A 15144-nucleotide genomic window follows, 5' to 3' on the forward strand; every position below is an offset into this window, starting at 1 on the left:
TGAGCTGAAACCAAACTTCATTTCCCATAATGCATTGAGGCTTTTTCTTCCCGTGACGCTTTTTCTTAATGGACGTCGCCGCGAGGGGGTTAGCGATTTGTGACGTTAAGGTTCTGTTGGGAATTGTAGTCAACGGCTAGTAGGAGGCTTGAAAGGCTTCAGCCCGGGAGGTGGTTCTGGAGATGGTTCCTGGAGAGTTGCCGGATATTTCTCGGGGAGCACAGCTTCTGCTTTCTGGTGGGAAGTAGCAGCTGGATGCTGCTTAATTGCTTAAAAGGGTGGACGGGTTGGGGGGAATCGGGATTAATGCTTTAGATAAGAGTCACCGGAACCCAAGCAAAGTCCAGAGTAAACCCTTAAAAGTTGACTTTTAGAGTCTTAAATCGTGTTGCCTTCGCTTCGGTCGTCAGGATAATAAGCTGTCTTCTTGGGTACAATTGGATTGCACTTTCCGTGAAGTAGTGCTCCGAAAATAAAACCCTGAAAATGAAAAGCTATTGTATTTGCATATTGAGCTAAGTAGCGGCTCTTGAATTAAGTTTTGCAGAATAAACCATGATTTGTGCACAACCCATAACGCCACAGTAGCTGGTTCACCAAAGCTAAAACCTAGCAAAGCCCATTGACACTTCAAAGTGGCTTGAAATTGCTTCTCGGCTCTTCCCTTTGGCATGTTGGTATTGTAAATCTTGTATTGTTCCAAAATTTATTCTGCTTTGTTGGCTTGCAGGGTGATACTGGAGGGGTTAAAAATAAAGATTGGACTATTCCAAGAAAGATTGAGCCTTACTAAGATCACTTTAAATCGTCTGAAGAACTGCTAACTTTTTCCAGCCTTTTAAGATTCTCATAAGGTACATTTTAATATTTACAAATACTTCTGTGTTTTGTGGCCTGGGTTGCTAATATTCCAATAAATGTTCAATTTTTGAAACACAGTTGAGATTCTTAACAGAATATGTAGGTCAATTATAACAAATTTCTTATATGCCAAAATGTCAAAAATTAAACTTGATTCTTTGCCTCCTTTGGATTTGGAGTCAATTTTTTTCTTAATTCCATATTTGAGAAAATGGGTTGTGGCTTTTAGCCAAATTTACGTAGTTATCTATCTTAGTTGTAATTGTAAAGAGCATTATATCAGGCCATATTGTAGCTTATTTTATTTAGTAAATAGTTCCTTCCTGTTGCCAGCAGTGGAGATTCACTGGAGTATGAGAAGGGGGAGAAAGTACAGCATAATCTGACATGCAAGATTTGGTTATTATAGCCAATCTTAATAAAATTAATTTTAGCTTTCATGCAGGGTAGATTTTGTGGTCTGCTGACATTCCTATTCTAGAATTGAGGCCTCCCTCTAAGTCTTTGGAGGGAGGGACTAATCCCTTCATAAATTATAGGATTGAAATTTAAATGTTTTTATTGTTGGATTCAGTGTGGTAGCCTAGTGTGAAGAAGCTCACTTCCTATTTGGAAAGGTTGAGAGTGCAAAGAGAAAACTTCTGTTGTGAACTCCACATAGGCATTAGGAAGGGCATCCGGCTAGTAAATGTTCAGATTCATTCAATCATCCCAAATCTACCTCAAATTAAGAGATTACAGGGTTGTAAAAAGGAAAAAAGTGGATTCAGTTAAAATACAGTGCTTTTCCCTCTTGTTATTTATTTGTATCTATTTTACATTTTCAATGTCTTTTTGTTTTTCTGATTCATTTCATACATTTTTGCAAGAACGAATAAATAAATAAATAAATAAATAAATGGAAAAGAAATGTGTTAAGCACCATCTCAGAAGTATTTTCCCTGTTTTCTAATAAAAAGGACAGGCTACTTCTTTAAAGATGTGGCTAGCTGCATTGCCCACATACGTTATCTATTTAATGAAGTGTGCTATTTGCTTCAGAAATGTTGGTTTTATTTTATCACACAATGAATCACTTAATAGATGCTATAAACACATGGTTAATTAAGGTTTCTCTAATTCATTAAAAGAACTGGTTTTTACTGTAGTTTCATCTCCACTTCTAGCGACTTTCGGTGAGCACCCACAGAAAATGTCACCTGGTCTTACCGAAGAGCAGAAAAGGAAGATTGAGGAGAACAGGCAAAAGGCTTTGGCAAGGAGAGCAGAGCGACTGGCAGCTCAGCAGGGCGGTGTTGCTATGAAGCACTCTGACATGCAGAATCTTGAAAGCTGTCAGGAAAACTTGCAGCAGCCTTTGAAGAAGCAAAGCTATCACACCATCCTTGGTAACCATCACCTCCAGGGCCCTGGCAGCCATTTAATGCAGAGAAGTCATCCGATCCATTCTGATCACTGTAGTTCAAATCAGCAGGCAACTGTTTCATCTGGAGGCCAACACAAAGGTGATTCAGTGGCCTCTAGCCCAAATTTATACAGACAGTTGGATAGCAATAACAAGCCCTCATCAGCAGTGCAAGGCTCTCTGAGCAATTCTCACTGCCATTCTCCTGAGAGTTCTTGCAGACAAGCTCAGCTAATCCAGTGTAATTCTGATCCATTGCAGTCACCTACATGTGGTGCAGCAGGCCTGAATATTGGAGAACAGCATCAGACTACCTTGGATGCTAATATGAACTTATACCCTGTTAAGAATGTACGGATTCAGAACAAATCTGTCGGCAAGCAGGGTCTCCTTAAACAGGCAACATGGCTGGATGCAGGTGGAACCACTGCAAGGGATTGTCCAATACAGGCAGGTACCAGAAATCTAGACTATGCCAAGAAGGAAGGGAGTAATGCATTGCAATTTTATGGTACAAAACCTATTTTGGCTCCTGTAAAAGGGGGCAGAGAACAAAATTCTACTGTTTCTAGGGTTTCAGGCAATGCACCTGAGATGTCGGCACAGAAAAATCACAGAATTCTCAAAGGAAAATGTGTAAACCATTCAGAAGGTCGATTCAGAGTTGAGATTGGATACAACACAGAACTCATTGAGATATTCAGAAACTTACCAAGCAAAAAATATGGTAAGTGTAGCTCTTATTGTTCAGTTCACTGTGTTTTTAAAGACCTTTCCAATTGAGATTGTTCTAAATATTGTAAATCATGCAAAAATAGCTTTATTTGTAGGTTTTACCTTTTCTTTTTTTTAAAAATCAAGTTTTTACCTTGATTTTGGCCATTGAGACACAGTGATTAGAATGCAGTATTGCAGGATAATTCTGGCAACTGCCAGTAGTTTGATCCTGACCAGCTCAAGATTGGCTCAGCCTTCCATCCTTCCAAGGTCAGTAAAATGGGGAGCCTGATTGTTGAATGTGCTGATTCTGCAAACCCTTAGAGAGGGCTGTAAAGCACTTTGAAGTTGTATATAAGTCTCAGTGCTATTGCTACTTGTGTTGAAAAGGTTCCAAAAATGGCATATTGTGGATGAGATAGTTTGAGGGCATATAGAAACTTTAAAGGCACAAAAAACAAACTCTTCCTTTACCACACACACTTGATTTATAATTACAATTGAGCCCAACATTTCTGTTGCTAACCATTTTACGGCCTTTCATGTCACAGTTGTTAAGTTAATCCCTGCAGTTATTAAGTTAGTAATACGGTTGTTAAGTGAAACTGGCTTCTCCGTTGATTGTGCTTGTCAGAAGGTTGCAAAAAGGGATCATAACATTGAAATCAACATAAATACATGCCAGTTGTCAAGTATCCAACTTTTGATCATGGGTGCTGCAACAGTCTTAAGTGTGAAAAAATGGTCATAAGTCATTTTTTTCAGTTGTAACTTATTACTAACAAATTGTGGTAAATCAAGGACTACCTGTACTGTACTCACCATCAGGTGTAGAACAGTAGCTAAAGAAGAAAAGCAGCCATACAATGAAAGTTGAACAACCTTGTTGAGTAAATGAGAGCACCATACAGCAGTGATGAAGAAGCAGTACCTATCAGCTTCATATGTTGGATGCAATAAACTCTTAAATTCAGTTTCATGCTAGATTAAACAGCATATTTCTGATTCCTTAATGGGGACGATACCCAACATCCATGAATCCCCCATTTCAAAATGCCCATTTTATGAGAAATATCATTGCTATTAGTTTTAATGCACAATCGTTTTATTTATTTATCTACGTATATATCTATGCACATCTTATTTCTTATTCTTGCTGACTCCTACCTGGGAGCAAGCAGGACTGTAGGTTGGATTAGGAAATTAAAAAAAAACATCCCAAATAAATGGCAAATAAATTCTGTACTGTTGCCAAAAAAAATGTACATGGACTCATGGTGTTTGTTTATAATCACCAAGGCTTGAGGTATCTTTAGCTTTTTTTTTAAAGATCTGCTCTGCTTACCATTCTTGGTATCTGTAAAAGAAGGAAAAAAATAGAATTATATTTTTGGTGTAATAGGACAACTTTGTTAACAAAGAATTATGATTGTGGTGCAGAGGTCTGGGGGTTGCCCATCAAGAGGGAACACTTTGAAAGAGAACATAGCTGGCATAATGATGATTCATTGACATCTCCACTAAGGAGATACATGCGTATTTCTAAGTATAGTAGTCCTTTCTAAATGGTACTTCTACTCATAAAATTAGACTGTTCATATGATAATGCATGTTGTCATTTTCTGTCATGTATATCCTTTCTGAAAGTGTAAAACACCATTATATCTGAATTTTTTTATGATGGTGAGTGCTATGTGGAATTAAAAAAATATTTTATTCAACTTAACTACAATTAATGGTCCATATATAATAAAGTAAAATAAGGTCTCATATGCAAGAGATCTTATTTATCATTATATTATATTTGGTCTTAGTATATATTTGATATGTGGAACATAGATGACTTTCTGTACTTTGGCACACCAATTGTGAATTCATGTGTCAAGGACCATCTACATTTATTCAAATAATCTCTTTACAGAGATCTCATAAATATAAGAATTAGTCTCTGGCTCTGTGCAACTCTGGTACATGGTGGATCTATGAGCCACGGATGCGTAGTGGTTAGAGTACAGTACTGCAGGCTACTTCTGCTGGCTGCCTGCAATTTGGCAGTTCAAATCTCACCAGGCTCAAGGTTGACTCAGCCTTCCATCCTTCCGAGGTGGGTAAAATGAGGACCCAGATTGTTGGGGGCAATATGTAAACCGCTTAGAGAGGGCTGTAAAGTGGTATATAAGTCTAAGTGCTATTGCTGTATAAACTGTACATTCTGTATAATTAAATCAGTTATCTTGATTCAAGGATTTCTTATGCCAGTGGTCTTACTTTTATTGTTCCTTTGAGTCAGTATTCACTCCTCATGACTACCTGAACAAGTCCATGCAGCTCTCTTGCCAAGATTTTGAAAGTGGTTTGCCCTTGGCTACTTCCTATGACACAGAGGGGGTGACTGGCATAAGATCATTCATTAGTTTCATGTCTAAGGTGGGACAAGAACTTGCAGTCTTCCAATGTCTCGCCTGGTATCCTAACTAGTACACCAAACTGACCTTCTTTGGTATGTTTTAGCCTTTCTAAATATAATAGAATATTCCTGACTTCAAATTATTATTTTTTAACTTTCTTTTATTTCAGATCCAGAAACAAGGATGTGGAATTTCAGTCTTGAAGACTATGGCCATCTCAGTAAGTAATTAGTCAGTTGGAATTGTGTTTTGAAATCATCTAAATTCGGAAGAGTTCGGCAGAGAAATGTGGTTTGGAAAAGCCTATGAGACGATTAATACTATTTGCTTAATTAGTGGTGGAAACAGTTTATATTCATAAATTTATTCAAGGATATATACAAATAGTTTTTCTCCGTAAAGGAGTTACCTTCAAAGAAACAGAACCATAGTTTTGAAAAATGGATAATTTAAAAAGACTTCAACCATTTTGTTTAACCTATTAGAAATTTACCAGGCTTGTTTAAAAAAAAAAAAAACACAGGTTATAGCTTAATATTTCAAAGAGGTGGCTCTGCCATATTGGAAAGCTTCAACTAGCTGTAAAGTTTTATTTTTTTAAGTGCTATTCAAATACCGTAATAAAACAATGCTGAATTCAGAGAGGAATAACTGATTGTAATACATTTTCTTAGCTTCCTTAGTGGGCTCAGGTGGGCACTGATAGTAATCTCAGACCTGTTCTGTTTTTCTTCTGCGTTTGAAAGTCTCTTGTGTTTCTTTGATCCTTCTCTTTTCCATTCTTCCTGGGAGTTGATGGTTTTATTCTGATTATCTGTTTTGCCTTTCTTTTTCTCTTCTTTGAAATCTGCATTTTATCCCCAGTGGAAACAGTAAAGCAATTTCCCTCTGTCTCTTTGACATCCCTGGAAGGGATGGAGAAAATGACCGGAGGTGGAGTGTCATCTTCTGCTGGTCAAAGTTCTCAGCTGAGATCCCTCTTGAAGACATGTACCGGCTGGCAGAAACCATCAGCAACCCTCAAAGGAAGATGCATTCTGATTTCCTATTCTCGGTTTGAAGTAGATATTGGCTATGCTGCCAACATTGTAGGAGTGTTCAAGCAAGTGAATTCCAGGATTTATGGTAATTGAGATAGCTGTTACCTGAACTTGAACAGTACAGCGGTAGTTACTATATCTTGATTTAGTCTTTGCTTCTGATACTTAGAAAACTACTAGAATTGATTAAAACCATATGAAAATTCTAATTTAAGTTTGCATTTGTGATACTGTTTTTGAAGTCTGGTTATTTCTCATGGTTTTTGTTTCATTTTATTGCTTTGAAGCCTGATGTTTGCTCATTCCTATACTTACCCAGATTCTTTACTATGATCCTTGCAGATATGAAGACCAGAAAATGGAATTTCTTACTGGAGGATTACCTAAAACTAAGTAAGAAATGCTCTCTTCTTAGTGTCCACATATTTTTGAAAGACTTGTTTATTTTATTGATTAAAACGGCATATGTAGCCACCCATCCTATGTACCATAACGCTGGTCAATTCACAAAACAGCTCACAAAATATACCTTCTAGCATTTGCCTCTAAAGTAGAGATAACTGACATAGTAATGCATTTTGCTGGAATTCTCTGATTCTTTAGCTGAAAAAGATTGCTATGATTGACAGGTTAATTTTTAAAAGCCACTTTTTATAACATAGGAGTCCTGTGTAGGAAGATTTTGATTGGGATATTTTGACTATATTTTATTCTGAAGTCATTCCAAAGTTTGTTCTGCTTCTCTTCTTCTCTTCAGCTCAGTTTGAAGCGAGGCTGTGACATAAAACATGTCTTGAAAACAATGCAGTTGCCTGCCAAAGTTGGCACAGTTGCTCTAATCATCATCTTCTTCTTCTTCTTCTTCTTCTTCTTCTTCTTCTTCTTCTTCTTCTTCTTCTTCTTCTTCTTCTTCTTCTTCTTCTTCTTCTTCTCCTTCTCCTTCTCCTTCTCCTTCTCCTCCTCCTCCTCCTCCTCCTCCTCCTCCTCCTCCTCCTCCTCCTCCTCCTCCTCCTTCTCCTTCTCCTTCTTCTCCTCCTTCTCCTTCTCCTTCTCCTTCTCCTTCTTCTCCTCCTCCTCCTCCTCCTTCTCCTTCTCCTTCTCCTTAGTCTTCTAAGTCTTCTAAGTCTTCTTCTTCGAAGTCTGCTTTTTTGAAGTCTTCTTTGTGGGCTGACTGGAAAGACATCATTGCAGAGGTTTTGAGAGATGGTCTTCTAGAGCAGGGGTCTCCAACCTTGGCAACTTTCAGCTTGGAGGATTTCAACTCCCAGAATTCCCAAAATTCTGGGAGTTGAAGTCCTCCAGGCTTAAAGTTGCCAAGGTTGGAGACCCCTATTCTGGATTGGATTGGAGTAGAGTAGGGTAGGGTAGGGTAGAATAGAAATAGAAATAGAAATAGAAATAATAGAAATAGAAATAGAAATAGAAATAGAAATAGAATAGAATAGAATAGAATAGAATAGAATAGAATAGAATAGAATAGAATAGAATAGAATTCTTTATTGGCCAAATGCTTTCAGTGTACATAAAAGAAAAGATACATTCATCAAGAATCAAGTATCATCAGGTACAACACTTAATAATAGTCATAGGGTACAATAAGCAATCAAATCATACTAGGGAACAGTCCATATAAATCGTAAGGATACAAGCGACAAAGTTACAGTCATACAGTCACAAGTGGGAGGGGATGGGCGATAAGGAGTGATGAGAAGATTAATAGTTATTAATTAATTCTATTATATTAATAGAATATAGTAATATTCTGGAGCAGTCAAACTGCTGAATTTGATAGAAATATTCAAGCTATTGCTTTGATGTGGAAGAAAACACAACAAACTATTCAGGCTCTCCTTGTTTTCTTGTAAATGTTATCTACCCAATTATTTAGAATTAGTTCAAATCCAGTGCACACTTTGCTTTCGCTGCTGTGTTTAAGTAAGGAACTGCACGAACATCACCCATTTAAACAAGCAGTTTTCTTTGTGGCTAGGGATGTGAATATGGGAAATTAGTTTGATATTCTTTTGGTTGCTTCAATGCATTGTCTTGGATATGTTACATCCTTTTACTATGAGTATCTCATCTATATCTATCTATCTATCTATCTATCTATCTACCCACCCATCCTCTCCCTCTCTCCATTCTATCTCTATATTCAGCTATGCACATTTAGCTATTACCTAAATTGCTTCATTGTATTAAGATAAAAGATGATTTGGAACAAGAAATAAAACATCTCCTGAATGAATCACTCCAGCTACAGAGACATTCTTATTTCCTCCTCTTTTTCAAAGCAGTAAAAAGAGTGTAATAGCTGCAGTTTGCCAGCATATAATTCTAATGTGTGACTTTCTGAGCAGCACAACCCTATGGGGTCTCTGTTTCAGCAAAGACAAGCTATTTGTCTTGTTAGTATAGTATAGATCAAAGCAAGGAAAGCATACTTAATGCTTAGCATATGTATCCTACAATTACAAATATAAATCCTTTCATATATTTATGTGCTTTCGGAATGAAGGATTTTATCTAATCTGGCTACTTTGGAGAAATAAACAGCCTGTAGTTTGCTGTCAGTACTAAAGCTCTTATGATGGACAAAGTGAGTACAGGTTTGAATTCCTGAGTAAATTGTCAGAATTACTTTTTGCTTTTCAATTTCTGTATTTTAGGACTTTCATTTCTTTTTTCAAAAAAGATTGAGAAATGTTCATTGATTGAAAGGCCCAAGACAGTGCAGCAATATTTTCATTGCTTAGAAGTGAATTGCTAGAATTAGGGCTCGACATAAAATAATGCTTAGATTTTGGTAACTTTCTGGTGAATTGTGTTTTCTTCCCTATTTGTAGCTGCCCTGCTGAAGTTAGGAATATTATTCATGAAATAATTTGGAGTGGTTTGGAATCTTTTCTTAATTGAGTATTCACTTACACCTATACACCTGTACACTTACACTTCATAAAACACACACACACACACACACACACACACACACACACACACACACGTATCAGTTTCTAGGAATTAAGGTGAACAGACATAATCTGTGTGCTGATTTTCAGTTCATAAATTATAGCAAACTTTAAGCTCAGGTTGTTAGCTAACCAGAGTTGATATATAAAATAGGTGACTATATAGATTTTCTAAATTGACCTATCTGTTCTGTCTATATTCTTTCCAGTGGAACTAGTAAAGAGCCTTCCAGATGTTCAGCTGAAACCATTACCGAAACCAGTAATAATGGCCTTTGTGACACAGTTTGAGAAATCTCTGCCAAAAGCAGCAGATCCCCTGGAAGCAGACCTTGTAGAAGTGGATCCTAAACTTGTGACAAGCCTTCTGCCATTCCAGAGAAAAGGCGTAGAGTGAGTCAAGTCCTCAGTCCTCTTGAGAAAGCACAACCTATGCTGGACATGTTGGTCCTGACAAACTTACAAGCAACAGCCTTGCCTTTTTCTTTTATACCCTACAGTTTTGCTATCTCCAGGGAAGGTCGTTTGCTCCTTGCAGATGACATGGGCTTAGGGAAAACTATCCAGGCAATCTGCATCGCTGCCTATTATCAAAAAGAGTGGCCCTTGCTGGTGGTGGCTCCTTCTTCTGTGAGATATACATGGGCTGAGGTAATCTCTATTTGGAGAGCTTTGTTTATCAGCGGTGCTTAGCTTCGATATTCTGAAAGATGGTGGGATTTTTTTCACTAGCTTCAAATCTGATAAAACCATAGGAAACAGTGGTGGGATCCAATTTTTTTTACTACCGGTTCTGTGGCTTGGTGAGCGTGGTGTGGCTTGATAGACATGGCTTGGGTGTACTACTTGGTGGGATACTATAAAATCTCCATTCCCACCCACTCCAGGGGAAGGATGCTGTAAAATCCCCATTTTCTCCCTACCCCACTAACCTGCTTTCCAGCTTTGTTCTCCTGTGCAGGGCAATAGAAGAAGACCCAGCCAATCAGCTGGGACTCAGGAGGCAGAGAATAGATGGGGGCAGGTCTAGTCAGAGGTAGTATTTGCCGGTTCTCTGAACTACTCAAAATTTCCGCTACCAGTTCTCCAGAACTGGTCAGAAGAACCTGCTGATTACCACCTCTGATAGGAAAGTGCTATCCTTGAAGACTGTCCCTTTATTGCTGTTTTGTTTTCATTAATTATTTGAAAAGGGCAGTAATTTTATTTTGGGTTTTCGAAATAGATGTCTGAAAAGTAAGGGGAAAACTATTTCACCTTTTGGGGTACATTTTAAGAGCAGCTCAAAGTTTTTTTTTCTTTTATTCTTGGCCTTTCCATTCTGCATTTTGGACTCACCTGCTTTTAGAAGAGTGACCTGAAAAATGTTACGTGTTATAGAAGCCATGGTGGTGCAGTGGTTAGAATGCAGTATTACAGGCTAACTCTGCCCATTGCCAGGAGTTCCATCCTGACTGGCTCAAGGTTGACTCAGCCTTCCATCCTTCCAAGGTTGGTAAAATGAGGACTCAGATTGTTGGGGGCAATAGGCTGACTCTGTAAACTGCTCAGAGGGGGCTGTAAAGTATTGTGAAGTGCTTTATAAGTCTTAAGTGTTAAGTTACATACCCTTGGCTTATGGCTTAGTATCGTGTGTAAATAGGACCACTGTGACTTGTGCAACAAATCATGATTAAAACAAACTGTGTTGTTATGCAGACCATCCTTATCAGGTTGAACATTTTGGATGGAATGTCTTATGGCAGTGGGGGCTCCCTACCACATCTTTTCAACCCTGATGCAGATTGGGCCATTTCTGTGAAAATGTCTGCATTTTACAATGCGATATTTTAAGGAAATACTTATTTCTAGATGGGTGGGAAAAACAAGGAACAAAGTCTCAAAAGCAGCTTACTACCTGAAAAGTAATACAAGTGTATTATTATTTCTATTTTTTTCTGCTTTCAATTCCACTTTATATTTTGACTAGGTTCAGGTATTTATTTATTTTATTTATATAAGAAAATGTATATGGTGGCCTAAGTCACTCTTGGTGACTCCAGGCAGCTTACAAAGATAAAACCTAATGTAAAAAACAATAAAAAGCAATGATCTCTGTATGATGCAAAGTAAATACAGTTAAGAATTGCATAGCAATCTGTAGACTTAAAAGTGAGCTATATAAATTATAACAAGGTTTTTTTTTATTAGCTATAATCTTTAAGCTATTCAGATGGGAAAAAAAATCTTTGCTTTTATTTTTCCCCTACTTCTTTAGGCTTTCCATAGATGGCTTCCTTCTCTCAGCCCAGATACCATCAGAGTCATAGCAACAGGCAAAGACCAAGTCTCGGCAAAACCGATTAACATTGTCAGTTTTGACCTTCTAAGCAAGGTTGAGAAACAGCTCAAAACCACCTTCCAAGTTGTGATTGTTGTAAGTAGCCTTCAGGAAGTGACCTAATTTTGGTGGAATCTTAAAGATAGAGGTGGGAAACCTGTTTCAGCATAATGGGAATAACATGCAATTGCTTCTTATGCATTTAAATGCATTCCGGATTTAAAACTTGTCTCAGCTGTTGGGCCTGTTAGGATAACCTACCTGCAACCTAATATTTGCATAGGATACATTAATGCTTTATGTTAAGATTCGAATCTCTGTGTAATCACCATTTCAGGTAAATAATTGTGACAAAAGGCTTAAATTTATTGCTGAACAAAAATAACTGTAAACAACTCTTTTGTAAACAACTCTTTTTGTATCTTTAGAAATAAAAAAGTTTATCTCTAGTCCAGGGGTGTCAAACTGGTGGCCCGCAGTCCGGAAGTGTCACGAGCAGGCCACGCCCACCCCAGCTCCGTGAAGGGAAAAACCGTTGAGATTTGTCACATGATGGCAATGTGATGCGGCGAGTTTGACACCCGTGCTCTAAATCTACTGTAGATAAAGGGTGACCATGAACTCTGTTCGTGTATTGTTGACCTTGCGTGTTAGAAGTGTGTCCTGATTCTTACAAGATGTGCCACAGGAATTATTCTGTCTTACAATCAAATAATAACTTCTTAGAAACTGATTGCCTTCCCCTGGTCAGTATCTTCATGTTAATACAGAATAAATATAGGTAGTTGTGACTGGGAACTCTGTTGCTAAGCGACATGGTCATAAAGTGTGACATCACATGACCACACCAACTTAGGGCAGCAGTTACAGCAGTCCCCTGTTGCAGTCGTTAATCTGGTACGGTTTATTAGGCACAACATTACACGATCACTATTTGCAACTTCCTATTGTCCTCCCCATCGTCTTCACTTGTTGGAAGCCAGTGATCACAGAACACTGTAACCATCATAATTGCAGGATGGTTGCCATGCACTCAAATCATGATCATGTGACTGTGGGGACCCTGCAACGGCTGCAACTTTGAGGACCAGCTCTCTCCTCATTCAGCTCTATTAATAACATCGAACAGTCACTGAGTGAATGGTTGTTAACCAAGGACTACCTGTAATTAGGACAATGTATGAATCCCTCCTACAAACAAATATGGTTTAGTGGTGTCCTTGCTGACTATTTTGCAGAGTTCCGAGTTTGTATTTCACTGTGAATTAGCTCCCATGGGGTGTTCTGCTCTGTCATCTCTCTTCAATCCTCCCTCTGCTGGTGACTTGTTATTAGCATAGTCTTATCACTAATCAAGCTGGAGAAAGCAGCGTCTTAGAGTTGAAGGGGGGGGCGGTCTATTATCCTTTCTCTGCATGGCTGCTTACTTGCCGAAATGCAGACAAGATGAGTACACTTTCAGAGACATTTCCAATTTCCTCCTTGTCCTGAAGCTCCGTCTCCTAACAGCACTCAGGAGAGAGTTCATTACTGAAAGGGGGCTCTCAAATGGTAGGTTATTATCTACCTGGTGAGCCTTTAACAGCAAACCAGTTGGTTCCTAATTAGATTTCCTCCTTTCTGATATTTCTCATTAACCCCTTCATTTGGAAAGGTTGGTATAGTAGGGGACTGACAGTTATCTGCATATAAGAGGAAGTTTGTGATAACAAAAGAATAGTAATCGTTTAGAAGGATTTTTCTTCCACTTCCCTTGTATGTCTGGCTGCGATTGTTGATTAGAAAACATAGACTTGGTGATTGTTATCAATAATTTACATTTCAATAAATCATCTTGTGTTGTGTTGGTTTTTCATTCAGCGTATTGCTGGGCCCGTTGAGATTGATCGATTTCTGGGCCCAAACACATAAAATACTTCAGAACTATTTATTCAAAACCAGGCCCCAAAGCAGTTTTCCCGCCATTCAAAATTTATTGTGTTTCCATTTCTCCAATTTCAGGACGAGTCCCATTTTCTTAAGAACAGTAAAACAGCTCGATGTCGGACTGCAATGCCTCTCTTAAAGGTGAGTATATGAATTGTGAACATAGAGACAGTTAGGCCCTGTGTGTTCAGAAGCCTGGTGTGTGTGTTGCTTAGAAACTTATGAGAAAGCTATAAATATTAAAGAGCAGCAATACAGAGACAAGTTGAGTTGGAGTTATAGAGTTGGAGTTTAAACATCCCTCCTGAAGAATATACTGAAATGGCCTTGACTCTAAAGCCTTACCTTATACTTTCTTCCTGTGAACTAACATAAATAGAACACCAGATTTATTTTTTTCTTTTCTGTTTACAGATGCCCATTGTGACTTTGTGGCTCAAAAGAAAAGAATCAAAGATTATTTCTTGTGGGCAAGCACTATTAGATCTAAGCTCTGGTTTTTATGTTGTGATTAACACAACAGCATATTTTTTTTCCAGAGGTATCTGATATGGAAAGGTTTTAGATAGATGATGTAATGGTATACTGTATGAGAATGACTTTGGCAGACAGAAGAAAGAAGCACAGACCACAGTCTGATAAAAGAAATCTGAGTGTGAAGGAGAGGTGGGGGTAGAAAAATCCCACTGCCAGTGAAAATAAAACTAGAGTTAGGGTTAGGTTTAGATTTCCTTGGAGTAAGGGTTGAAACCTGACATCAGGGACACATTCGAAGAGGTTCTCTAAAAAATACCTTACTTCTATGAATGTAAACCCCAAGTCAGTTTTCATCCCTGGCTCCAAGAAAACCTAACCGTGTCCCTAACACTAATCCTAATCTAACTTCTGTTTAATTTTCACTCTCAGTGGGATTTTCCCATGCATTTTAGTACCATTTGTTCCACAAATAAGTCCAAATGAAAGTCTCGCATCCTCCCTTTTTATAGTGAACATCCAGGAATCAAACCAGATGTCAGTTTTCAGCCCTGACTTCTAACCCTAACCCAAAGCCTAGCCCTTGCTTAATTTCCACTGCTAATGGGATTTTGCCAAGCATTTTACTGTGATCACCAAATAAGTCCGAAAGAAAAGCTGTCACTCTCTCTCTTTCTTTTGGGGAACCTCTGCAAACCTAACCGTGATGGCAATTTTCAGTACTGACTCCAAGGAAACGTCACCCTAACCCTAATACTAGCCCTTGTATAATTTTAACTAGTCACGGGACTTTCCAATGTTATTGTGAAAGTTCCATTGGCAATGAAAATGAACCTAGGATTAGGGTTAGGGTTAGGTCTCCTTAGACTCAGGGCTGTAATGTCTAGGATAGATTCTTAGTCAGGAAAGTGGAAGTGACAGCTTTTTGTTTGGATCTTTTTTGAACCATTGTAAAATACATGGGAGAACTAACCCTAACCCTAACCCTATGGCCAATGAAAATTCAACCAGGGTTAAAATTAGG

At 38.2% G+C, this 15144-nt stretch overlaps 1 protein-coding gene across 3 annotated transcripts in view; it reads left to right on the forward strand.

The window, feature by feature from the left end:
- SMARCAL1 (SNF2 related chromatin remodeling annealing helicase 1) overlaps nucleotides 1-15144 on the forward strand; it is a 53548-nt gene that overhangs the window by 17954 nt on the left and 20450 nt on the right. Inside the window, exons 1-10 of one of the 3 annotated variants that reach the window (XM_087950339.1) lie at nucleotides 65-237; nucleotides 731-854; nucleotides 2010-2993; nucleotides 5561-5611; nucleotides 6256-6516; nucleotides 6774-6824; nucleotides 9610-9793; nucleotides 9901-10051; nucleotides 11658-11816; nucleotides 13722-13787. In XM_087950339.1, coding sequence (XP_087806465.1) covers nucleotides 2054-2993; nucleotides 5561-5611; nucleotides 6256-6516; nucleotides 6774-6824; nucleotides 9610-9793; nucleotides 9901-10051; nucleotides 11658-11816; nucleotides 13722-13787 — 1863 coding nt within the window. In that variant the 5' untranslated portion in view covers nucleotides 65-237; nucleotides 731-854; nucleotides 2010-2053. Of the gene's footprint in view, nucleotides 1-64; nucleotides 238-730; nucleotides 855-2009; nucleotides 2994-5560; nucleotides 5612-6255; nucleotides 6517-6773; nucleotides 6825-9609; nucleotides 9794-9900; nucleotides 10052-11657; nucleotides 11817-13721; nucleotides 13788-15144 lie in introns of those variants that run through there. The other 2 variants (XM_026665505.2, XM_087950338.1) reach the window with 2 other exon arrangements.

The sequence above is a fragment of the Notechis scutatus genome, chromosome 1 (assembly GCF_049901735.1).
Source record: "Notechis scutatus isolate UNSWTSFEM ecotype Mainland chromosome 1, rNotScu1.2, whole genome shotgun sequence".
In the NCBI taxonomy this organism is placed as follows: Eukaryota; Metazoa; Chordata; class Lepidosauria; order Squamata; family Elapidae; genus Notechis; species Notechis scutatus.